The 27,427-nt window shown below is 35.3% G+C and overlaps 2 protein-coding genes across 2 annotated transcripts in view; both read left to right on the forward strand.

The window, feature by feature from the left end:
- Positions 1-11,102, forward strand: part of eIF2A (eukaryotic translation initiation factor 2A) — a 143,227-nt gene extending 132,125 nt beyond the window's left edge. The window contains exons 12-13 of the mRNA XM_089104712.1: positions 2,785-2,981; positions 10,936-11,102. Coding sequence (XP_088960838.1) covers positions 2,785-2,981; positions 10,936-11,064 — 326 coding nt within the window. The 3' untranslated portion in view covers positions 11,065-11,102. The remainder of the gene's footprint in view (positions 1-2,784; positions 2,982-10,935) is intronic.
- Positions 11,103-12,785: 1,683 nt separating this feature from the next.
- On the forward strand, positions 12,786-20,563 carry LOC148955859 (innexin shaking-B-like). Its single transcript, XM_089104713.1, has 3 exons — positions 12,786-12,908; positions 16,123-16,292; positions 19,399-20,563. The coding sequence occupies exons 2-3, from the start codon at positions 16,133-16,135 to the stop codon at positions 20,334-20,336; spliced, it is 1,098 nt and encodes a 365-aa protein (XP_088960839.1). The 5' UTR covers positions 12,786-12,908; positions 16,123-16,132; the 3' UTR covers positions 20,337-20,563.
- The last annotated feature ends 6,864 nt before the right edge of the window (positions 20,564-27,427 follow it).

Here is a 27,427-nt window from a genome sequence, read left to right on the forward strand (position 1 = left end):
GAATATCGTGGGAGGGCTCATTCGAACGGAAAATAAAAGTTTTAGTGCCCTTTTTAAGTGATTAAAAAAATGGATGGCAACTAGGCCCCTCCCACGCTCATTTTTTTCCCAAAGTCACCCGATCCAAATTTTGAGATAGCTATTGTATCACAAATTTGGCGGAAAACAATGAGACAAAATAAATTTTTTGAGTGCTAAGTAACTAATGCTGCTTATAAAATAATGTTCGAAAAATTTTAAACAAAACAAATGTTAAAATTTCTAAATAGTATAATAATCTAGCGCTGTATGTAAAACTAAAACTATGCCTATCTATCTGTCAGGATAGATAGTAATCTAAGTACCATAATTTCTATTATCATTTTGGAAATCTTCTTTCATATTATTGTTTTGGCTTTATTGTCTTAAGTTATGCTCCTCGCCTCCCCCAGGCCACTCAGCGTGTCTCCAGGTGACAATAGGAGAACGCCCTAGAAATATGTAGGGTACCTCCATAGGAGGCACGGATCAAGGGGGGGCCTTGTCCTTGGGGGTCCATAATAGAAACTGGGGCACCCTCGCCTGGGGTCATAAGTGCAGGCGGAGGAGGAAGAAGGCTCCTTAAATGTACACTCAATAGAGCCCACTGGTGTGTCCACAAGTCCCATGAGTTACAAACCTTCTCCCAGATATGGGTTAAATTGCATGGTGATGCAGAACACCATCGCGGGAGGATCCTCTATAGGAGGACAACTGCGGCAGGGCGTAAGATCCAGATATATGGACAACGCAGTTAAGGTAGGAAATGAGGTTAGCTGCTGGTTTTGTCTTAAATCAGGAGTTAAGCCGAGTTGTGCTCTATCCCCCTTTATATGGATTATTTTGAGGGATTTTGTCTTAAGGAGCACAGGAAAGGCAATGGGAGACCACGGAATCAAATGGGGAGGAAAAAGTCTCCTGGACTTGCATTATGCTGATGATTTAAGAATCGTAGATGAAAGTGTTGGCAAAATAAACGAAATTTAAGAAGGTCTGTATGTTCAGGAGGGTGGAATAGATTTGAAAAATAATGTTCAGAAGACTAAGTCTCTAAGGATAGGAATAAATGAAAGTAAAAAGGTGACGCTGGGTAACAACAATATCGATCAAGTAGGTAGCTTCACTGAACTTGGTATATTATTAGTAAAGATGGTGGGAGCAGTGAAGATGTTAAAAGTAGAATAGCCAAGGCTCAGGGTGTTTTTTCACAGTTAAAAAAAGTTTGAAAGAATAGGAAGATAAGTTTGCAAGCAAGATTAGAATATTAGAAGCTACAATGATGACAGTAGTCAAATATGGTTCTGAAGCATGGGCGCTTCGAAAAGCGGATGAAGATTTGCTAGATGTTTTCCAGAGAAATTGCCTACGGATTGTTAAGTGGGAGGACCCTTCCATGGAGGACTTTTTCATGGGGGAAGGGAAACTGTTATGAAGGGGCCACCGAATTTCCCATTGTTATTTAAAAAAACGATCAGAAATTAAATAAAAAAACAAGTTTTCAACTGAAAACTTTTCAACGTCAGAACTTAAAACGAACAGAAACTATTACATATATGATTGGGTTCGCCTCCTAGGCAATACCTCGCTCTTTCGCTAAAGTTTTTTTTAGTACTTTCATAAGAGCTATTTATTCTAATTAACGGCCTTTGTGATTAAGGGGTCATTATTAAAGAATTAGAAAAAAATTCGAAATTTAGCGTAAAGGGCGAGGTATTGACTAGGGGGCGAACACCCTAATATAAGTAATAAAAATATACGAATATAGAAGTTCGTTACGTAAGTTAATTCGTAAGTTACGTATATTTATTACTAATAAAAACGTTTGTAAGTAAAATTAAACAACTTTCGAGTAAGGTATTTATCCAAAAAAAGTAAAATTAATGTGCAAATTTCGTTTTAATTATTCATGTACGATAAGCCAAAATCAAAACCTGTATTAATTCAAAAACGTATATATATATATATATATGTATATATATATATATATATATATATATATATATATATATATATATATATATGTTTAAGAGGTAATTACTTGGCAAAAAAAAAAAAAAAAAAAAAAAAAAAAAAAAAAAAAAAACTGTCGTCCCAATCCAGCAATTGAGACAAATGTGCACTTGAACGAGGCTTTTACCTTACCCATATATCCAACTACCTAGGACCAAACAGTATACCCGAACCGTCAACCAAATAGAAATGTCCAAATCCATGCAAAGTCGTCATCAATAAATGTAAGTCGTTGTAAATTTACCAGCAAAAGCGCCTTAAATCTAGCAAAATATTTCCAAGTAGAACCTTCCATTTAGGGCTCATCAGAAGAAATACCACCTGCCTTAACGGGTTTCGAGGCTTTAAATTCTTTACCCGGCACGGTGGAGCCTCTACCATAAGATCTATATGGTAACCCTATGTCAGGTAAAACTTGTGAAATACATGCATACTAGTCAAGCTATTAAATAGCTTACTATTAAATAGTGTATATATATATATATATATATATATATATATATATATATATATATATATATATATATATATATATATATATATATATATATATATATATATTATACTATTCTTGAGTTTTATGTGCTTACTTTACTTTTGATTTGAGCTGGACGTCGCTCCACGCCGCCTTGTAAGTGTTTCAGCCTTAAGAACGTCATGTTCGAAACGGTGACTAAGTAAACGGTTTTCCTAACTGTTACTACCGTTAAATCATATTTTACAATAAATTATGCGTAGTTTTGACCTTTTGTTTAGCCTTGCCAGCACAGCCTAGTGCAGCAGCAGCTTCTGGGAAGAAGAAGAAGAAAGCATCGAAGAATGTTGAGGATCAAGATGTAGAAAAAAGTTTGAAAACTGGATCACAGCCGTCATTAAATTCTGATGCTAAACCTGTTCCTGAAATGCCAAAAAATGATGTTGAAAGGAACAAGCGAATCTCCAGCCTTAATAAGGTATTCCCATAAGTCATTTCTCTCTTTTTCTAATACACTTCGTCGGGGTTGTCTAGTAGACCGCATTGTTTCAACAATGTTGAAAGAACACAAATTTCTGATGATTACTACTGATTCTACTACAGCTCGTTGCCGTAACAAGCTGTTTGAGACCCCCACGGTGTCATAAGCTCCTCCATTTCACTTAGTGTAGTTCCCACCTTGTTTGAATCTTTTTCATGACCTGTTTTTTTTTTCATCCCATATGAATACTTCTTGATTCTTGCTTGACCTCCTCTGTTTAGGTTTCTGCTTTTTTTGTGAAATCCAATTTCAATTCTAGTCTACTGAAAGTGAAAACTTATGGGGTCTTCTAGAACCAAATATGGAGCTTGTTGTGTGGGTCTTGCCCCTTCCTCGCAGGAACATTCTCTTAACCACAGCCTTTAAGCTCCCCTTAAAAATGCCTAAGCAAATATTATCAGATCCTCCTCTAGCCACAGCTTCCCTCTTTTTTCTATCCTTCATGGATTTAACACCTCCTTTGAATCTTTTTTATGACCTTTTTTACTGCATTCGACCATTTCCTCTTTGGTTTGGGTCTCAGCGGGATTACCATGAAGTGCGACTCAGTAATATGCTAGCCGTTAAATAGGATGAAAATCCTTCAAGCTAATTATAGGGATAAATGCTTTAGTATATCACCAAAATCTTTTACCAGTGTATATTCCGAACAATTTTCAGATATAATTTGCCTGCCTTTTTGCCGTCAAATCCAATTGACTTTACTCTAATTAGCAATGGCTCTCAACTCTTTTATCACTCCCACCAAGTTGATAATTCAAATAAAAGGACTCGTTCCGTTATATTTGGCCAGGTCCCAATATAACCTTCTTTTTGTTCCTTTAAGGGAAAGTGCAAGAAATGTTTAAAAATATTTAAAATTGCCACGATTAGCGGCGTACCATCATATGATTAACACTTTGAATCCTAATATAAAAAAACATGAGGGAACATCGGTTCTAGCGATTCACTTATACAAAATCCTACCCACACAAAGATTGGTGGGAATAAGTTGGTAGAAGCTCTTTTCAAGGAGCCCCTCCTGCCATAACATTTATAGAAAAAGTCATAGAATATGCAGAATCATCACCAACAATAGAAAATTATTTCTTTTCTGAAAAACTGACACCTCTGGATATAGCGCAGTGCTATATGTATTCCGGTCTCACAGAAAAAGCCGTCAACCCCCCCCCCCATCATAATAGGATCAGTGGAAAACAGTTAAAATAAGCCAAGGATATTTTGTTCCTAACAGTAAAAATAATTATTTTTGAAGCGTTAAGCCCCTTGGAAAATATGTGGAATTTTCTTTATTTGGGATGTGTTGTAGCTAAGGATGGAGGTTGAAGGCAAGAAATAGAAAACCGAGACATAGGATACCGAGATGCATTTTACAACGTTTTTGTCGTTTGGCGATTTTTGTCGAGCCTTAAAATCTGACACAAAGAACTTCGATAGAAATGCTTTATTTTTTATTATTAAATGGGGGAAATGCGTTTAAAAAGCTAAAACACTATAACTAAAAATTTTGAATATTATCTAAAATAAGCCACAAGGGTGACTAGAATGTGATCCAGGCATAAAACACAACAGTCGTCGACAATTATTTTCCAAATGAAGAAATATGAGATTTTTAATGCTTCGATGTTTTGAATGTCGTGCTCGCAGTGAATTGACAATATTATTAAATTGCGTTTGGTTCTGTTAGAGGAATTTACTAATTTTGCGTAGTAACTGTTAGGTCGCGGAAATACATCAGTTACTGTAATTCTCAGTAAGAAAATTTTGTTTGGATGGCAAAAGCACGTCTCAAAGGTGTGTCCTGCATAAGTCACAAAATAAGTCTATTTTTGCCGGCTTAACAAATACTGTTAGTTAATAATTTTTCTAACAATCAAGTATGCGTGAGACAAAAAATAAATTATTAGTTAACATTTCTATAGAGTATTTCAAACGAATTGAATCGTTATTGGAAAAAAATGGTTTAGAATTTGATCTCTAGAATTCTCCTTTAGGGAATCCACAGCTGCCAAAATCTGTCATAGTGTAAGAAAATCCTTTTGTTGGTGTCCTAAAACTCCTTCAGAGATATGCCGGCTTTGTAGGCTATTCAGAATAAGCCAAGATTAAATTTTACTAGGCTTATACTGAGCCAAATTGGTCAGAATGCCTTTCTACTCCACTTTTACCAAAAACAGTCTCAGGCTGCGTCATTTTTGCAGGATTTTTAGGGTGTTTCTTGAAAGTTGCCACCATATTACTACGTTTGTTAGAAATTTTAGCTGGTAATTTTTTCTAGGTTATATTTCTGTTCCACGATTTGACCATAAATTGTCAGCAAACATTGTTAGTTACCAATTGGGTGGCGGGAAGAAAACCAACAGAGGGGTTATCCTCGGTAAGATGTGCCTTAGAGGCAATATTGCAATAGTCACAAGCAGTCATTCAGTGGAAAGTTGGGTTATAAAACCGCCTAGTGAGAACTATCGGGACTATCAACTGGAAAAGTAAATTATTTGAAAATAGATCTCGTTTACATTGTCCTAATCAGACTATCTAAAAAATAACTGGTTTGACACTGGATAGAACCGAAATCTCGTACCACTGCTGTGACAATTATATACCCTTTTCTTGAAATAAGAAAATATGAAAGCTTGGAACAAAGATCTTTATAAATCCTTATCTGAACTTAAAAACATAATGTTAAATGTATAATGTCCGTGTCAAACAGGTATAATGTGAAATATAATATCATAATGTTGAAAAGGTATAATGTGTTGAAATAAATTTGATTAGTGTTGTAACACACGTTATTTGTCGTCATTATATTTAATCGATACGTGTGACTATAGTGGGGCACATGCATCCTGCCAGAACCACATTGTAGTCATACTTGTCGATGTAAATCCGAACTGTGCCGTTTTACAAAATCATACCGGCGCATAGATGGGTTGGGGAAACGGAATATAAGCTCTCTAATAAGCCCTCCCCCCCCCAAAAAAAAGAAGTTTGGAAAACACGTTAAAGCATTCATGAATTTTGAACATTTGTCCCTAAGAAAAGAAATCATCTTTCGCTTGAAAAATTTGTGCGCTAAGGTCATGGGTTTTGTTCAAAAATGAAGTAGAATTACAGGGGAAATAAAAGCAAATCCTTGCATTTTTGTTTAAATTTAAAAGTATTAAAATTACGGAGAAAATAGTAGCCTACCGTGTATATTGTATATAAAAAATTGTATTTAAATTTTCAGTGGTGCCAGTCAGAGAGGGGGGAGGTAAACTCCCTCCCCTTCTAGATTTCTTCTCCCATTTGGATTAAAAATCACCCAAAGTACCTTTTTTTTTGTATTTTCATTGACATTTCATTGGTGCACCGCATATTTCAGTTTCACAAAAAAACTTTTATCCCTCCCTTTAATGAAAGGTATAGAAAACACATTAGAATATTTTAAAATGTAAGCATTTGTCCCAAAAAGAAAAAAAATATTAATTTTGAAGTATTAACCACCTTGGAAAGTATATTGTAACTTTGTTTACTTGGCAGTGTTGTAACTAGGATTGGAGGTTGCAGCCAAGACGTAGAAAGTTGAATACAAAGGTGTTTTACGAAGACACGACAGGACTTTAACATGAAAGGTGTTGTTTTCCAACTATTTCAAATGAGGAAAATGTGTATTAAAAAGATCTAAAAATGTATCACAAAAAAAAAGCATAAAAGGTATATAAAATATGTATGAAAACACGCAAAATAGTCTGGTTATACTGAAAATACAAGAAATTGTAGGAGGACAAATTATAAAATAATCTCAGAATATTGGTGGTAGACATGGAAGAGAAGGGTTTTGCCGTACACTCGAGCCTATCTGAGCTATTACTTCGGTATTTGTCATAATTTTTTATTGATTTGTGTCTGAATATTGAATGTCTGTTTTATGTTCTACTCAAAAGAAAATGTATTTATGGTGAATAAAATAGTATGAAAATTAATTAATTCGAAATATTAATATGTTAGTATTGCATGTGAAAAGTATTAAATACTAATTAATAAGATATCTAACTAACTAACTAACTAACAACTCACCGCTGCACCAAGCTGCCTGAGGCCAGAACAGCTACGCATGCTCCTCCTCCATCCCAATCCCTTCAAAGCCTCCCTCTTTACACCCTTATAAGGAGCTCCCATTTACCTCAAATCTTTCCGTACTACTTCCTCCCGCCGTAACGGCGAATAACCTGCTTTCCGTTAAGCCCAGGATAGTTGTTCAAAAGGGGCAATATTCGGTAACATGTAATTTCTCTCCCGCACAACGAGCCCAAACCAACCCAGCCTTTCTCTAATTATAGCCCTAAAAAGCGGGTCTGAACCACACTTTTCGTACAGCCTACTGTTTGAAATACGGTAAGTCAGCCGCATACCTAGAACAATCCGTAGGTAATTTCTCTGGAAAACATCTAGCAAATGTTCATCCGCTTTTCGGAGTACCCATGCTTCAGAGCCATATCTGACTACTGTCATCACTGTAGCTTACAATATTCTAATCTTGATTTGCAGACTTATCTTCCTATTCTTCCAGACTCTTTTTTAGCTGTAAAAAAAAAACCCTGAGCCTTGGCTATTCTACTTTAACATCTTCACTGTTCCCATCGTCTTTACTAATAATACTACGTAAATTTACCTGTCCACCTGAGCAATATTTTTGTTACCCAACGTCATCTTTTCATCTTCATTTATTCCTAGCCTTAGTGACTTAATAATAATAATTCATTTTTGACCCACTAACAATTATAAAAAAGTGGAGTAACAAAAGAAAATAAAAAGTAAAGACATACAAAACAAAACACATGCAAAACAATATCAATATAAAGAGCTACAAATGCAAATCAGAACAATTGACCAAGAGCATGAAAAGGACCCAACCACTTGCAGGCCTCATCTTTTAACTTGGAGTCCAACTTGTTATATGACGTCAATATATCAGTTGCATTAAACATTCGAATAATCTTACGGTTTCTATACCAACGAGGCAAATACAAAAGATATTTACAATAATGGAAATACAAAACTCTAATATCCTGCATATCACTTGTATTAAAAAATAGGCGCAAACCAGATAGAAAAAGAATGGAATGGTCGCAATATGTAGAATAGAGTTTAGCCCATGCCTTACGAGAATGTCGGCCGCGATTTGGGACAATTTTAGCATAACCTGCTTTAAGCTTATTCTTAATATCTGCAAGTTCACTAGCATGGATAGCTGAAATAGAAGAGCAGATACTAATCCCGAGCCAACGCAACGCAGGAGCCAGCTTAACTGAAAAAGAACTACAACTCAAAACACTACTTGGGTTTTTAGCATTTAACACACATTTTTCAGCATTAAGCACGAGGCGAATTTTTTCCAAAAGATTAGAAACAAACTGGGTAAACTTAACTAGGGTGAATATTTAACGGCTAACAAGTAATAAATCATCTGCATAAGCAATATAACATAAATTAGTTAGACCCGTAAAACACGACGGAAAGATACGAGAAAGCACGGGGTATAAACAAGCATTAAAAAGTTATGGTGACAGAACCCCTCCCTGCCTAAGTCTTCTTAACATTTATTTTCAAACCTATTGTAGCACCCATAACTCACAAAACCTCAAAAGTTCATTCAAGGGGATAGAACACAACCCTGCTTAACTCCTGATTTAATACGAAACCAGCTGCTAACCTCATTTCCTACCTTAACAGCAACAGTGTTATTCTCGACGTAGCACTAATCACTTTAATGTATTTGTCTGGTATACCATACAAGGATAAAACCCTTGCTAAATCTCTTCTATCAACAGAATCGAAAGCTTGCTCATAATCTATAAAACTGAACACCAAAGGTGTTCGATAACTCAGGCATTTCTCAATTATTAACCTAAGAGTGAAAATTGGTTGACACATCCTCTACCTTTTCTAAAACCGCACTGTTCTTCTCTTAAAACTTTGTCTACAGCATCTCTCAGTCTAAAAAGTATCATATTACTAAGTAATTTTCTACCTACAGAAACCAAACTAATGCCTCGATAATTCCCACACTCACTTTTATCAGCTTTCTTATACAGTAGTTTAATTAAGGTTTTCCTAAAATCGCTATGTACTTCCCCTTTTTCAAGAATCATATTCATAATCTTCAGTAACTTATTTCTAGCCTCAGAGCCGCCATATTTAAGAAACTCATTTACCACACTATTGCATCTCACAGAACAAGTTTTCCTTCTTATCCAAGGTATCACAAACTTTTTCATTATCCTCTATTTCTTTTCTTGCAAATCTATCTCGGTTTAGCACATTCTCTAAATGTTCTGCCCATCTCTCTTTATCTCTTTCCTTATCACTAATTGTGGCCCCTTTCGTAGCTTTAACTGGGACAAGTCCAGATTGCCAGGACATGCCAGTACAATATTTTACTATTATGCCGTCTAGTTGTATCTTCCAGATCCTCGGCAATTTAATCCATGGCCTCCACGTCACACCTCCTTAGTTCATATTTTAAAACTTTTTCCACTTTCTTTACATTCCTTTTGTTTTAATATGAGCTATGACTCAGATAATTGTTGTACAAGCCCTTTCTCCTCTCTATTAAACATAAAGCTTTTTTACTAATATTACTAGCTACGTACCTAACTTTCTTCCATAAGACACCATCAGCAACTTCACAAACTGTTTTCCTAAAATTATTCCATCCATCCTCCACATTATCAAATTTTAAACTCTTCAGTTTGGTCCTCAACTGCTCCTGGAAATTTTCTCTCAAATTCTCATCCTGGAGTCTACTAACATCATAACTTCCCGGGAGATATTTACCCTTCTGAAACTCCAACTTTAAATTAACCCTAGACACTACCAGATGGTGATCTTTCCTTTTAACATCAATAACAGCACTCCTATATACCCTAGTATCTTCTATTCATCCTGCCAGTCTTCGGTTTACAATAACATAATCAATAAGGTTTGCTGTCTTACCATCACGGGAATACCATGTGAACTTATGGGGCATTTTATGACCAGACACCGTATTGGTTATAACTAGATTTTTATGCCTACAAAATTGCAACAGTCTGTAGCCATTGCTGTTTTCTTTTCCTACATCAAATTTACCTAGCCTAGGACACCATCTATCCCTTTTCTACCGACCTGGGCGTTAAAATCTCCTAATAAAAACAATATATTTCTACATCGCACCCTGTCTATTTGCTCCCGTATTAAGTATTATTTATCTGAGTCACTAGTAGATCCGTCAGTCGGTTCTACAGGAGCATATACTACTATAACGGATACTCTGAACTTTTTAGTCATAAAATGAGCGATTAGTATTCTATTACTATTACCTTCCTAGCCTAAACAAGACTTAGCAGCTTCCTTAATCATCATTAGCCCTACTCCCTGTCTATGTACCCCGCCCTTCTTTGTTACCCCAGCCTGAGTAAACAAATTCTATATCACCTAGTTTTATGCTTCCTACTCCTGGGATATGAGTTTCTGAAACTCTTAATAAGTCCAGTTCGAATCGTCTAAATTCGTCAGTCAAAATGTCGACAGGATAGTAATAATTTAACGTGTAACATTCGAAGTTCTAATTTTCATGTTCTTTAGATAATAGACAGTTAATTACTAAATAGATAGTGAGAACAAAAATAAAATAGAGGTTTGTGTGTGTTATTAAGTTTATGTTTCCTTGTGAAACCTTAATTGCAAAGAATAGGAGAAATGTTTTATGTGTAGATATCGCATATAGTCCCCCTAAAAAAAGGCTTGATGGGCTCCAGAATATTCGTGGGCAATATATTTGCCGTATTTTGTTTTAGTGCGCTATTATTTGATCTCATATCTGTTTTTTAGTCTCTTTTTTTTATGAGAAAATACAATTTCTTTTCAGAAATTAGATCAAATTGTAAAACTCAAAGAGCAAGTGGCTGCTGGCAAGAATTTGGAGCTTAATCAATTAGAAAAAATTCAGAAGGAAGAAGAAATCACAAAGGAGCTAAAAACACTTAGTTTTAGTTGATTTCCTATTTTCGGAAAGAATAAATTCTGGTCGTTTGATTTGACATGTTACATCAAAACAGCACACAATCTTTGTCTCTTTTTTTTATTATTGTTGTTTTTTTGTTTTTTTTTTGAGTATGTGTAAGATTTCTGAGCCTATCCTTGTCCAAAAATCTAATGAATTTTACAACTTTCTTTATGGTGTTCTTATAAATTGTACTGCTTTTTTTACGCTTTCAACAAATCTGATACTCTTTTCAGAGAAAAAATCTCTCGTATGCGCCATAAAACTGAAAACATCCCATTTTATCTCTCTCGGAACCTGTGCACAAGAGTCCCTGGGCCTCAGATTTGTCAGGCGTGTGAGAAAGAGAGGACAGGTGGCATCAGCCCTAGTCCTGTACAAGACCATAAGTGAAAAATTAGGAAAATATGTATGAGTTTCTGGCAAAAAAAAACTATTGAAACCTTATGCCCTCTGAAAAATTTATTGATATTCACACCTTAACCTCTCTGGTCATCTTTACACGCTGAAAATATACAGTTTAGTTTATCCTCTTTTTTCAGCAAAAGTGTATTCTAGTCTTAGATGAATTATTTTAAGACCTCAAAAAACCAACGGATATTTGGTGTTTTATTCTCTGTTTTCATCGGGAAAGGGGCCTTGTAGTCTCTGAAAGTTTTTTGTAGCATTATTTTAATATATATGAATGCATCGAGCGTGAAATAAAAGCCCCCCCTCCCTTTCCAAAATTTTATACATCCATTGACTTCGCCTAAACAACTAATGTTTTGTATTGGATAAAAGAAAATGTGCTCCCTAGTTGGTGTACACTTATTCTTTTCGTCCATGGAATAAATATCCCAGTCTAAAAATTAGTGCGGCTAAAATTTAAAGGCTAGGTTAAAATCTGGTCATATTGTTTGTTGAATCTAGTCTTCAATAAGAGAGAGATATTAGAAAGGCCTTTCTCTGTTGTTTTTTTTTTTTTCGACAGGGATACGAATAAGAATTGAGGTAAGATTCTGCAGGAATTAGATTTCAAGGTTCGCCGTAAACAGGAAGTAATGGTATAGATTTAGAATGGAGTTTTTGTAATAGAAGAATGGAATAAATCACCAACTAGCAAGAATCTATCCCTTTTCCTATATCTATGGTGATACATTTGAAACACTTATTTCAATAATGGCTGTGGTCATACCTTGGCTGTCAATGATAATAACCAAGGTCACATCTAGAAGGGAGGGGCTAGGGGGTTTGAGTTCCCTCCCCCAAATGTTTTTCTGACTCGTAAAAAATGTAACAAAAATGAATATAAACAAATTTTTGATGCGTTTTTTAAAGTTTTTTTTACCCCCTCAAAAAAAAAATCCTGGATACGGCCCGGATAATAACGGATGCAAGAGTTTATTTTTGAAGGGAAGGGAAATATAAATATCAATAAGCAGATTAATTGATAGATTATGGTTAAAATCGCAAATTTTTTGATACCAGACTTCAAGCCCCCCCTCCCTCCCTTCCCTCTCTTCTTCCCCCTCCTATATGTTTTACTAATGTTTTAGTATAAAAGACAAAGCAACTACACAGTATAATTTCAGCAAATTTAAAGATTTCTTTGAGTTAAATAAAATATGCAAATAGGGTAATAATTTTGATAAGGAAGGAGTACGAATTTACTCTGAAAGATAAAAGTCGACTCGCAACCGATAAGGTATAACAATTTCATCATTTGGATTGAAAGATTTTTAAATATTAAAATGCACAAACTCTTATCTCTTTTACATAAAAGATAGATAAAATTTAAGACGTTGACTTCTGTAATCTTACTAATAGTGCTTATATTTGTGTGTCTCAAACCACAGGTATGTCACTAGTTTTTTCTTCATTTTTTTATTATTCTTTGGGCTAAAAAAATTCACAACTTTTCACTTAATGTTACTTTTGAATTTTTTTCGCCTGAAAAATACTTAAAAGCTGGTTGTATTTTTAGCTTATGGCAAACTGGGTTATCTTACGATAGAAGTATATATTTCCGGATAACATGGCGGTTGCCCTTTATCACCATCTAAGACTAAGTTGTAATCAATATTTTTTAGGCAGTATTACAACACGAGGTTAGTATTTGCGTACTCTTTTGAGGTTTGTAATGAATCCTTTAAATCATCACACTTCTCAAAGTCAATATGTTCTACAAATTGGCACATTTTCGCTAAAAAAAAATGCTGTTTCCTGGGCGCCCTTGCTTTAATGGCCACGCAATCTCATACCAGGCATATGGCAATACTGCTTGAGGGTAGCAGTCGGTGACAAAAGAAAAGCAAAGGAACATGGTTTACTCTTATTTCATAAAGAAGAAAATAATTTTCTGTAGACTATTGGTTTAAATGTCACACCAAAATACACATTTATGGATTTCATTATGTTCGGTCATCAGTTAATTTTTGCATTAGACACATCCCTATTGACCTGTTCAGCAATAATTCTTGCTTATCAAAATTGAAATCAATTTAACTGGTGATTGGAAATATTTTTTTTTTCAAAAGTTAACTGCAGTGGTAAAACTGCAGAACCCCAGTTTAATTCCACGTCAGTCTACTCACCAAACTCGTCTTGTTAATATTTTCGTCATAGTTCATAACTTAAATTAGAGTTCACTTACGGCAATAATTTTGATAAGAAGGAGTACGAATTTATTCTAAAAGATTAGAGTCGACTTCTAACAAATAAGGTAAACATTATCATTCAAATTGAAAGACATTTAAATATTAAATTCAACAAACTGTTATCTCTTTCATACAAAAGGCAGAGAGATTCAAGGCGTTGACTTCTGTAATTTTACTAATAATGCTAATATTTATGTTTCTCAAACCAAATCGAGGTCGCTAGTTTTTTATTTCTTTTTTTTTCTTTTTAAATGGATTCTTTGGGATAAACATTTCATAGACTTTAATTTGATGTTATTTTTTCAAAGTTTTTGTCCGATAACCGCCTAAAAATCTAGTTGTATTTTTAGCTTATGTGAAACTGGGTTATTTTACGATAGAAATATGAATTTTCGGATAATTTGGAGGTTTTAAGGCGGTTTTGCCAGATGGGGTGCATTCACACTATTTGTGTACTGTTTTGAGGTGAATATGCAACTAAAACTTCATAGGAAGGGGCAAAAAGCGAAGGTTTGAATAAATTGAGATTGAGAAGTGCACCTCTGTTGGCCTATGGTGAGCTGGTGCTTGAGTGAGTTGTTAGTAGGAGTTGTTGAAAGAGATTGAATGAGACCTCTCCCAACTTTCAACGAGCAGCCATTTTATTGATAGAAGGAGACGTCTCCCAGGTTTCAACACCCATTCATTTATATGATTAGAATGAATAATACTACATGGGAATCACTTGGCTATTTATAAGTCAATGTTACACCATCCACTATAATTAAATAAAATTGGAGGCTCATTACCTTTAGTGAGTGGGGATGGACGTCTGAAAGAAATGCATTTACTCGTTTGTTTGTCAGATTTTAAAGCGGTAGAACCGGTAAATCCCCTAAACCATTGAGGAAACAAACTAATTAAATTTGAATGCGTTTTTCACCTGTAAAAATTCACACACTAACAATATGTTGAATCCCCATGGCAACTGAGCCTTCGTAGGAAAGCTACTTCTTCTTAAGCTGCTTTGTTCCTTATGTTCTAGCTTAGTTTTTTAGTATTGTTCAGCCATGCTTTTTTTTTACTTTGGCACCCCTACTACAAAAACTCTACAAATGCATTTTCAGTTATTTTTCAGTAACAATGGAATTTTCAGTTTGTTTTTAATTTTATATGTATTAGTTTCAATAGGCTCTGACAGCGGTGCAGTTTCATATGAACTACTAGTTTCTTGTCATGACATGTACAGTTGATAGTTTAGTTACTTTGCTGATTAATAAGGGTAATCAATGAGGCATTCATGCGATTATGACGATTTATGAATGAACACGGAACTCACTGGGACTCGTTCCTACGTGGAACTGTTTTTCAAGTTGGGGGCTCCAACATTCTGGATATGGTTTTAGACCGTAATAAATAAATTAGCTATCTTAGAACTTCCATTTGTGGTATTTTTATCCTCTTTAAAATACGTAAATAAAAATTGAAGTTTTTATCTAAATTGCATCTTATTTTGATCCTATCACTTTTCACTCTAAAAAAGACATAAGAACTTTTGATTTCCAATTTTATGAGCCCTCTCCTGAGTTCCTATGATCGCCTTTTCTATGCGTAGAGACGGGAAGAAAACAGGAAAATATAACATACAGAAACCACATCATACTTTACTAAGTGCCTTCTACCCTGGGGTACTTGAATGGTTTGGAAGTTTCCGCTTAACCAATTTAAACAATAAAGTAGTCCCTACTAGCCTACTTTAAACTTGAATGCCTTGCATGTTTTTAGCCGTGAGTAGATCGTGACTTACGGCCGTGATTACCTAAAAGTAATCGTAATAGAACAAGGAAAAAGGAAACAGTATCAAATATAAAGAAAAACACTGGCGCAATAAGATCAAATGAACCTGGAGACACTATTCAACCATTGACTCAAGCGAGAGAGGCAACTAGTGTCTCTGTACTCCGGTACTCTGTACCAGAGTACAGGGTGGTACAAAGTTCAAACCACCAGAGTACAGTTTTTCAAGAGCAAATCTATAATCCTGCGAAAGCAATCTTCAAATAAAAACTCTATATAATTGTTCCTGACTTGCCACTTCACCTGCCCTAGATATATTGAGTATTTAAGCCTATTTTGGTATTAGTTGCGAATTTTCTTGACTAATGCAGATTTTTCTTGACTATGCAGATTTTGCAGATTTGAGAATTTTCTTGACTGCTGCAACCCTGGGCAAGACAAATGCTCGAAAAACGGGATCGTTGATGCTTGAAAAGTAAAATTTCAAGCATAAGGCCGTATGCAATTGTCCTTCATCTGCCCCCTCTCTCTCTCTCTCTTCACTACTTTACATGGATTGTGTATGACAACTATTGTATTAGTTTTGAAATCAATTTAGTATACTGACTTTAATGCTTGACTATATTTTTTTCTTCAGAAGCAGTAAAATGTTGCCAGTATTAAATGAAGTTAAAAAAGTATCGCCGTTTTGGCAGAAAAAGAGCCAAAAAGTTTCAGTCGATTCACCGATTGCGAAATTGCACTACAGAATCACCTTCGGTTTTTTATTAATGAGTTGTATTCTCGTTTCAAGCGGATCATTTTTTGGTAAGTTATTTATCTCTCTCCAACAATCAAATAAATTTTTATTTCCAGGATATATTTTAAAATAGAACACTTTTAATCGAGGACATTTTTGATAATGTTCTATAGACCAGGAGCTGGAAACTGAAATACTCTGTTTATCAATTTTGATTAAGCAGGCTGGCTACAAGCCCAATGGCTAATGCCAAGGATCGCCTTTCAAATTCTTGGACGAAGATTTTTTAATATTCTATTTGAATTTTCCCATCCCAGCAGTTTCAAATTGAGGTTCACCGTCTTGTTTTTATTGAATTTTAGGTCAATTAGAAATTTGTAACTTGATTCATAGAATAATACAGTTTCCCTATTCCAAACTCAACTCAAGAATAATGGCTTGGGGTAGCTGGTAGAAGTTAGTAGTTTTCTATGTAATTCAACTATTTTTCGATGTTTTCTGAAAACTGTTTGTAACAGTTGATTTGTAGCCAATATTTTTGGAAAGATTTTCGATGCTTTCCTTTCTTCTCCATTGTGTTTTATGCCTTGCTTTGCCAATACTTTTGGCTTCATCATGACTCTTGGCTAATCTTTTCGTGGTGATAAGACATAATTACTGGAGCTGATACTACTGTATCAGCTCCATATACTCCAGTAGTATCAGCTTTTCGTGCTGATACTACTGGAGTTTTAAGTAGCAGTAGAAAATTTAAGCCGTATCTATATTATGGCTCTTTTCCAGGTTACTCTTACTTTTGATTTTTTTTGGAAGTTCCAATCTGCATTAGTCCTTTTGTAAGGCTGAAAAGTTAAAATGCATTTTAAAGTGGCCTTTTTCGAGAAAACTTAAAGTTGAATTAAATATGTTTTCGCTCGGCCGACTTCGTCTGAAAAAGCCTAATGATGACAGGTTTTTATTAATACAAGTAAAATGGAAAGCTGAATGCTGGGGGTCAGTGCTCTATAATTAATATTTTTTTTAGTAGAAATTTCAGGCGAAGAATATTTCAAATAAAAGTAAAGAGCATTATGAAGACCTAAAAGACTAGCAAAAATCAATTCCTATGATAATTTGAATTTAAAACGACCAGAAACCGTTACCAATGAACAAATGAAACCCGAAAAAACACCTACACTAGGCCTACTTAATTAATTTTTTTTCTGTATAATGAAAATATACAAAAAAAATAGTATGGTGGTGGAGCAACAATACTACTACTACTACTAACTACTAACAACTCACCGCAGCACCAAGCCGCCTTAACTGTGAAAAAACACCCTGAGCCTTTGCTATTCTACTTTTGACATCTTCACTGCTCCAACCATCTTTACTAATAATACTACCAAGGTAAGTGAAGCTGTCCACCTGATCAATCTTTTCATTACCCAACTTCACTTTTTCATCTTCACTTATTCCCAGCCTTAGTGACTTAGTCTTCTTAACATTAATTTCCAAACCTATTCTAGTACCCTGAACTCGCAAAACCTCTAAAACTTCATTCATTTTGCTCACAATTTCATCTAGGATGCTTAAATCATCGGCAAAAGTCGAGGAGATTTTTTCTCTTCCTATTTGATTCCGAAGTCTCCCATTGCACTTTCCTGTGCTCCTTAAGACAATGTCCATTAAATTGATCCATATAAAGAAGGATAGAACACAACCCTGCTCAATTACTGATTTAATACGAAACCAGCTACTCACCTCATTTCCTACCTTAACCGCTGCAGTGTTATTCTCGTACATAGCACTAATCTCTTTAATGTATTTGTCTGGTATACCATACAAGGATAAAACCTTTACTAAAGCTCTTCTATCAACAGAATCCAACGCTTGCTCATAATCTATAAAACTGAGGACCAAAGATGTTTGACAACTCAGGCACTTCTCAATTATTAACCAATTATTAAGAGTGAAAAACTTAAGAAAATGCATAATCAACGAATCAATCTGACAAGACGATGGTAAGCAGATTAAAAGTCATAAGCTATGTTTGAAAGTTTCCACTGCCATATCTCCAACTTTGTAGTTACGTTATAAATATCAATAACGCCTATTTTTTTCTTCTGTGGAAGCTCAGAAGCCTTAGTGGTATTTAAGATGGGGGGAGAAAAAGTTGTATAAAAGTCCTTTGTCGAACACATATTTATCTTCATTTATTAATTTATGTTTTCTCTTTCACAGCATTGAATCTCCCTCCGCATGGTTTCAGCAATAAAATAAAAAGAAACTGAAATGAAATTAAAATGTAAACCTGAATTGAAAAAAGTAATACGAGTAAGCCTGTAGAAGTTAAACCATATGAATTTTATATTGCATATAAACTTGTCGAAACAAAGGACGTTTGCTTCTAAGAAAATGTTGCGACTCAAAAATTTTTTGCTTTCTTTTTCTAATTTGGATTACTGTGAAGACGCTTTCGCATAATCTCATCACCGGAATGAAATTTCCGATCCCTGCAGTGTGTTTCTAAAACTGAGTTCGAATTCCGGGTCTCGCATTAAAAGAATTTTTAGTTCTTTTTCTTCTTTGCAGTTCTATATGAGCCTGCCAATCATGTTATAAATTCTCTTGTAACGACTCAAAATTTAGCACATCAGCAAAAGGTAAATACGACAACGTCAAAGAAGGGTGGGGTTATTTTGCTTTTTTATGACATACACTAAAAAAATAATGCGAGTAACTAAAAAATAGCAACGAGTGACTTCTCAAAAATAAACCAATGGAAATAGCTACAATTTTAAATATAGACCAGTAGAAGGCTACTAATCTCTTGTGTGTTTCTCTTTTGACATGCCTCGCTAAAAAAAAAAAAAAAAAAAAAAAAAAAAAAAAAAAAAATATTCCAGGTAAAGCAATTCAACGCATGCAAGATAAATTTGAGGTCCGACAACAGGCCTTGGATCAGTTTTGCTGCGTTTTATCTACCTTCTCGCTAAAAAAAAAATTTTGTTTATTCGCAAAAATATTTTTGATTCGCAAAAAAATAATGCGAGTAACTAAAAAAGCAACGAGTGACTTCTCAAAAATAAACTAATGGAAATAGCTACAATTTTAAATATAGACCAGTACGTGACTACTAATCTTTTATGTGTTTCTCTTTTGACATGCCTCGCTAAAAAAAAATTATTCCAGGTAAAGCAATTCAATGCATGCAAGATAAATTTGAGGTCCGACAACAGGCCTTAGATCAGTTTTGCTACGTTTCTTCTACCTTCTCACTACCCAATCACTTCCTTCAACCAAAAGTTGGACAGAGTATACCTCACTTAGGAGTTGGGACTATGGAGGATGCTGACCCAGTATTCCATAATTATTATCAATGGGTGCCATTTATGCTGTTGTTCCAAGCTGCATTTTTTTATATGCCGCACTATCTTTGGAAAAATTTTGAAAATGGAAAAGTAAAAAGTCTTGTAAATGGATTAACCTCTATGTCCATATCTAGCATTGACAGTAAAACAGAGGAAAAAATTTCGCATCTTGTGGATTACTTGTACAATTCACGATCAGGCCACAAATTTTTCGGAATAAAATATATGATTTGTGAATCTTTGTATCTCGTAAATCTATTTTTCCAAATTATGATTGATAATTTGTTTTTGGGTGGGGGTTTTTTAACACTTGGATTTAGGGCCATAAACTATCTTAACATGGATCCAGAGGTTCGTACAGATCCTTTATATATAACCTTTCCTCGAATGACAAAATGCACATTCAGGAGATACGGTCCAAGTGGCACAGTCCAGATTCATGATTCCTTATGCTTATTAGCAATTAATATAATTAACGAAAAAATATACTTGTTTTTATTCTTTTGGTTTTTCATTTTACTTGTTTTAACCAGTATTTATTTTCTGTATAGACTTAGTCTTATCATTTCACAGAGTTTGAGGCGACAAAGTATACCAGAATTAAAAATGAACGTTGATTATGGTGATTATTTACTACTAAGTTTTTTGAAAGTAAATATTAAAGATCAGTACATTTTCGTCAGGATTATGGATAAGCTTAAAATTAGATATGATGGAAAAATGATCGAAAAGGAGAGACTAATTTCTGAAGAAAAGTGAGAGCTGTTATATACTTCTAAAGCAGTCGAGAGGATAAAAGGAAAAATACAAGTCTGAAATTAAAAACTATAGAAAATTACCCAAAAGGCTCAGAACAGCTTTTTTTGTGATAAGTGGTGAATTTTTGTTTCTAAATTAAGATATTCTAAAAAAGTGTTGTCTGTTTTTTTCGTAGGTACTATTTTGTTCAATAAACATACATTTTAAAATATAGACTGAAAATCCTGCTCATTTCGTAGGCTGAACGATATAGGTCTATCTTTTTATGATTCGGCTACTTGGTTCTCTATCTGTGGCTGGTTAGATACTCCAAGAACCAACAATTTGAGAAGTGACAGCTTCGTTGGAATAGTTTTCTTGCTTAGAAGTGAAGTGATTTGAAGGTACACACGGTGGATCAGCCGTCAATCACAACAGCTGAAGTTGCAGATACTCAGCTGTGTGTTAAAAAAAATTATATATAAAAAATATAAATGTTTTTACTTTTATAACTTTAATAAATCAAATAATATTAGAATTTTGATTGCTAAATATCAGTATATGTATATTAAACTGACAATGCACATTCATTTGTATTTTTTTCAGTAAAGTGCAAATTTTGTTCTGCCCTTAGGAAGGCATAGGGGTTTTGAGCCCAAATTATGTTAATTTCTGGTCGTTTTGAGTTTGACTCGGTTATTTATTGTAATTTGTGTTCGTTTTGGGTTTCATTTATTTATCGGTGCTGATTTGTGGTAGTTTCAACCTTGGTAGATTATTTCATTTTTTTTGCTAATTTTTTGTTTAATGGGGTTCTTTACTTTTCTTTGAAAAACTTGTTTTGTGTGAAAAGTTTTTTTAATTAGTTTTTGTTCATTTTATAATGATATAGTTTTTTCAGGGAAAAAGGAAATAATAATTTAAATCTTTTCGTTTTTTTAAGATTTTATAGTTTGGCCTCCTATTTGTATACCTGGAGAAAAAATTTCAGAAATTTTTAACAACATAAACCCTCTTAAAAATCAGGACACAAATAGTAGTGTTTAATTTAGTTTCATACCTCCTCTAGTTGACCTGAAATGGAAAACTTGATACCATTAGGAAAAAAATCTGTTTACTTTCTTTGATAGCTTGGATACACTTACCTCTTTTGATTTGGTAAAATTTTAAGAGCAGAAGCAGCCCCGAAAGTTTGAACATAATACCCTCAGTCGTTCTTCGGATACTGCTGAGATCCCTTATTGGGAATTAGTATTAACACAATGCATTTTGATTTAATCTTGAGGCTACATTTAGTTTTTAAACTTAATGGGCGAATGGGAGGGTGAGCGTGGGAGGGGGATTAGTTGCCCTCCAATCACTTTCGACTATTAAAAAGGGCATCAGCCCTTTCTATTTTCAATCGAATGAGCCATTTCCGAAGTTCCCACGACAACTCCTTCGATACGAAGTGCCCTGGTCTAAACAACAACAACAACAAAAAATAATACATTCTACCCACATCGATCTTTTCTATAAAAATATCAAGCTTCCAATCACTTTCGACTATTAAAAAGGGCACTAGGCCTTTTGACTTCCAATCGAATGAGCCCTTTTTGAAACGACAACGCTTTCTATAAACACCTTATATCCTCCAGGGGCATAAATTACTACCCTTACCCTAAGGGCTGTTAGGCTGGTTGTCATCCTTTAAGACCTAATTTCCAGAACTTTCAACTGCGCTAAACAAAATGGCTATCTCAAAATTTTGATTGGATGTGTTTGGGGAAATGGTGGGTGTGAGAGGGGCGTTAGCCGCTCTCCTATCACTTTCAACTATTAAAAATGGCACTAGCCCTTTCAATCTCCAATCAAATGAGCCCTTTGGAAGTTTCTACGACAACACTTCCAATAAAAACCTTATATGCCCCTAGACCTAATTTCCAGAACTTTCTACTGTGTTGACAAAATGGCTATCTGTAAATTTTGAGGGGATGTGTTTGGAGGAATGGTGGAAGTGAGAGGAGGGTTAATTACCCTCCAATCACTTTTGACTATAAAAAAGGGCACTAGCCCTTTCAATTTCCAACTGAATGAGCCCCTTTTGAAGTTTTATGACAACTCTATCTATAAAAGCCTTATATGCTCCCAAGGCATAACTTACAACATTTGCCCCGGGGCTTCGGGGGGTTTGCCATCCTTAAATACATAATTTCCAGAACTTTCAACTACGTTGAATAAAATAGCTATCTCCAAACTTTGATTGAATGTTTTTGGAGAAATTTTGGGCGTGAGAGGGGGGTTAATTACTCTCCACTCACTTTCGACTATTAAAAAAAGGCATTTTCAATTTCCAATCAAATGAGCCTTTTTGAAATTTCTACAACAACTTTCTGTATAAACCTTATATGCCCCCAGGGCATAATTACCACCCTTGCACTGAGGGCTCTGAGGGGGGTATCATCCTAAAAGACCTAATTTCCAGAACTTTCAACTACGTTGAACAAAATGGATATCTAAAAATTTTGATTGGATGTTTTTAGGAAAATGGTGGGCGTGAGAGGGGCCTTAGTCGCTCTCCAATCACTTTCAACTATTAAAACAGGCACTAGCCCTTTTAATTTCCAGTTGAATGAGCCCTTTTGAAGTTTCTACGACAACACTTTCAATAAAAACTTTATATGCACCCAGGGAATAAGTTACAACCCTGGCCCCGAGGGCTGTAGGGGGGGGGCGGTCATCCTTAAAGCCGTAATTTTCAAAACTTTCAACTACGTTGAATAAAATGGCTATCTACAAATTTTGATTGGATGTGTTTGGGGAAAAGGTGGGCGTGAGAGGGGGGTTAGTTGCCCACAAATCACTTTCGACTACTAAAAAGGACACTATCCCTCTGAATTTTCAATCGAATGATTCCTTTTTCAAGTTTCTACGACAAGGATTTCAATAAAGACCTTATATGCCCCCAGGGCTTAACTTAAAACCCTTGCCCTGAAGACTGTGGGGGGAGTGTGCTGCTCAAAGGTGTAATTTCCTGAACTTTAAACTGTGTGGAATAAAATGGCAATCTCAAAATTTTTATTTGTTGTGTTTGAGAAATTGTGGGCGTGGAAGGGGTGTTAGTTGCCTTCCAATCACTTTTGACTATTAAAAAGGGCACTAGATATTTCAGTTTCCAATCGAATGAGCCCTTTTTGAAGTTTCTACGACATCGCGTTCAATAAAATCTTTATATGTCCCAAGGGCATAAGTTACAACCCTTGCCCTGAGGGCTGTGGGGGTGGGGAGGGTTGTCATCCTCAAGGACCTAATTTCTATCTGGAAATCAACTACGCTGAACAAAATAGCTATCTCAAAATTTTGTTTGGATGTTTTTTGGGAAATGGTGGGCATGGAAGGGGTGTTAGTTGCCTTCCAATCACTTTCGACTATTAAAAAGGTCACAAGCCACTCCAATTTCCAATTGAATGAGCCCTTTTCGAAGTTTCTACGACAACTTCCAGAACTTAAAACTACGTTGAATAAAATGGCTATCTCAAAATTTTGATTGGATATGTTTGGGGAAAAGTTGGGCGTGAGAGGGTGGTTATTTATCCTCCAATCACTTTCGACTGTTAAAAAGGGACTAGCCCTTTGAATTTCCAATTGAATGAGATTTTTTTTGAAGTTTCTACGACAACGCCTTCTATAAAAACCTTATATGCCCCCAGGGCATAACTTACAACCCTTGCCTTGAGGGCTGTGGGGGTGTCCTCTTAAAAAACATGATTTCTATCTGGAAATCAATTACGCTGAACAAAATGGCTATCTCAAAATTTTGTTTGGATGTGTTTCGGGAAATGGTGGGCGTGGAAGGAGTGTTAGTCGCCATCCAATCCCTTTCGACTATTAAAAAGAGCACAAACCACTCCAATTTCCAATTGAATAAGCCCTTTTCGAAGTTTCTACGACTACTTCTTCGATATGAAGTGCCCTGCTCTAAAGGGAAAAAAAAAATATGTTGTGCCAACATCGTTCTTTTATGCCCCCTGGGCATAACTTAAAACCCTTGCCCTGAGGGTTGTGGGGGAGTGTTCTCCTCAAAAACATATTTTCTATCTGGAAATCAACTACGCTGAACAAAATGGCTATCTCAAAATTTTGATTGGATGTGTTTTGATACAAGGTGCCCTGCTCTAAAGGAAAAAAAAATAATAAATAATATAATTTGCCAACATCGTTCACACATGCCCCCTAGATATAACTTAAAACCGTTGCCACGAGAGTTTTGGGGGAGTTTCCTCATCAACAATATATTTTCCATTTGGAAATCAACTACGCTGAAGAAAATGGCTATGTCAAAATTTCGATTGGATGCGTTTGGGGGAATGATTGGCGTGGGGGGCTAGTTGCCCTCCAATCACTTTCGACTATTAAAAAGGGCACTAGCCACTCCAATTTCCAATCGAATGAGCCCTTTCCGAAATTTCTACGACAACTCTTTCGATTCGAAGTGCCCTGGTATGAAAAAAAAAATGATAATACATTGTGTCGTTCTTTACTTAGGCAGCGCGATTGCGCTGCCTATGATTAAACGACCCTTGTGTTTCAGGAGTCGTTTTTAAACCAATTGGATGAAATTCAAACTTTAGCGTAAAGAGCGAGGTGTTGAATGGGGGGCAACTCCCCTCATATACTTTACAACTTCTGTTCGTTTTAAGTTTTAGTTTTGTTCCTTACTTTCAATTAAAAAACTATTTTTTATATTTAATTTCTGATCGTTTTTTAAAAAATGCCAGGAAATCTGGCTCCACCTCCACGGAAAATCCCATTTCCCCATGAAAGTATCCTTTAGACAATTCAACCCCAATGATAATTAATCCCGGACAATTACTCTGAAACATCTCCATGCGTAAAATTGACTCGCCAAAGAGAAAACAGAACATATAAAAAAAAATTCGTATAGGATTTCTGGCAAGTTCCCCAGTTAATCTTTTCTCTTAAAAAATTCACCCCCGCCTGGAAAATTCCCTCCCCTTCTAAAATCCCCTCAGAATAAAATAACTGCCCTCCCCCTCACACCGGAAAATTTTATGTATACTTCCTAATGCCAAATATTCTACGTAAACAATGGACAAATTTTATAACTTAATGACCTTTCCCAGAGGCCGTAAGGGTCATGTTATCTCCAAAGGCATAGTTATTAGGCCTCTCAACTATGCTGGACAACATGGCTGTCTCAAAATTTTGATCGAACGATTTTGGGAAAAAAGGTCCGTGGGAGGGAACCCAGTTGCCCTCCAGTCTTTTTCGTCACCGAAATTTGGCCCTAGAACTTTTAATTTTTGTTTGAATGACCCCTCTCCCGATATTATAGGACCACTGGGTTGATGCCATCACCCCTAGCAAAAAAAAACAAACAAACAAATTACCACGCATCCTTGATCTTTCTTCTGGCAAAAAAAATACATAACTCCACATTTTTGCAGATAATGTGGATACTCCAGATTTTTACAGACCTTCATACCTCTACAGTAGGGATCTCTCATACGCTGAATTTGACGATGTGATTTCCATTAAGATTCTTTGACTCTTAAGTGGTGTTTCTTGCCTCTCTCACACACACACAAACTTTCTTTCGTTCGTTTACTTTTACTTGCTTTCTCCAATATGTAATTGACATAATCTATACCCTACACTACATTGCTGTTATTATTGGTCATCACGCTAGCATTAGAAAGTCTTCTTGTGGCCAATTTGATAGGTTTGTCTTAAAAGCAAATGGTAATCAATTTTTATTCCCTATAGGATACGTATATAGGCATTTCTGATCAAATTCAGTTGTTCTTATTTGTTGAATGGATTCATCCCTTTTCAGTTTTTTTTTCTTTGAGTTTGTCTTATCTCTAAAATATACAGTAATACCGAAAAAATGTTGCGAGGCCTAAGCTCAATTTGTTTCTTTGTCTCGCTTAGGACCGAAGAAGAACTTTTCCACAAGGTCATTGTTGCATTAAAATCAAAGCTAGACATAAGTCAAAATATTGAATTTACTTGGTTTTGGTTCAGTGTTGAACGGTTCAGTTTATATTCAATTGAAAAAAGAATTAATTGTATAAACTTGGAATGGAATATGTTTTTACTTTATCCCTGAAACCGTTCCCAGGATACAGCTGACACAGCGTATTTATCACCTAGCAACACATAGTGCCTGTGAATGCTTCTCTGCTTAATTGCGAATTGATTATAAAAGTGCGAAAACGTTTTGTTGGGTCAGAGAACAAAATGTTTAGCCCCGTATACCTCAAAATTTGAGTCCGCTTAGCCGCACTATACTCTCTGAGAAGTTTACACTTGACACCCAAACCATTCCTTAGACAGTGCAGATACACTATTTTGATAACCAGCTACCGCATAATAATTTTGTATTTCCCTTGCTACTTAACTATGAATGTTACATAACTGCAAAAAAAATATGGTGGATTGGCGAAGAAAACATCCCCCCCCCTTTGCTCGTCAAGATTTGAGGTCTGCCTTTCTCCCCCCCCTCCTCAACTTTGAAAGCTTCATTATTTTTCCAAAATCCTTCCCAGAATATTTCAGATATTATAAAACCCTTCTATGCAGTCAATTCCCAGAAATGTATTAAATGAATGTAGTTATGGGGGGGGGCTACTCAGGCTATGCAGCAGTAAAATATAATACCAAAAACGTGTACCCTCTTGGGGGGACTGAATACAGTATGGAGAAGTAGAAGAAAATCCAACGTTCCTAAGATATTTTTGAAAAGCTGCTCTTTAAAAACTTCCCCTTCCTCCCTAAAAAAATGCACTGTGTAGTATATATGCTTATAATCATCTTGCTTTATATAATTTGTGACTCTGTAACTCTAGAGAAAAGTCGTTTATTTTAATACGCCAGAGGCGTATTAGTGAGTTTTGATTAATCATCATTTTTGCGTTAGTCTTTCCATGTGTTCGTACCAACTGGCCATCTAAGATAACTAGCAATAAAAGCAAATCAAACACAATAACTATACGGATGTTACAAATAATCAGGAAAGTCCTGGATGTTTTAGAGATGTAAGGACTAACTTTGACCCTGAAGGCAAAAATTTTGGTAAGTTCAATGTTTGTAATACAATATCTCTCTGT

Source organism: Artemia sp. Qi Xiang Cuo, chromosome 2 (assembly GCF_049724085.1).
Source record: "Artemia sp. Qi Xiang Cuo chromosome 2, ASM4972408v1, whole genome shotgun sequence".
NCBI lineage: Eukaryota > Metazoa > Arthropoda > Branchiopoda > Anostraca > Artemiidae > Artemia > Artemia sp. Qi Xiang Cuo.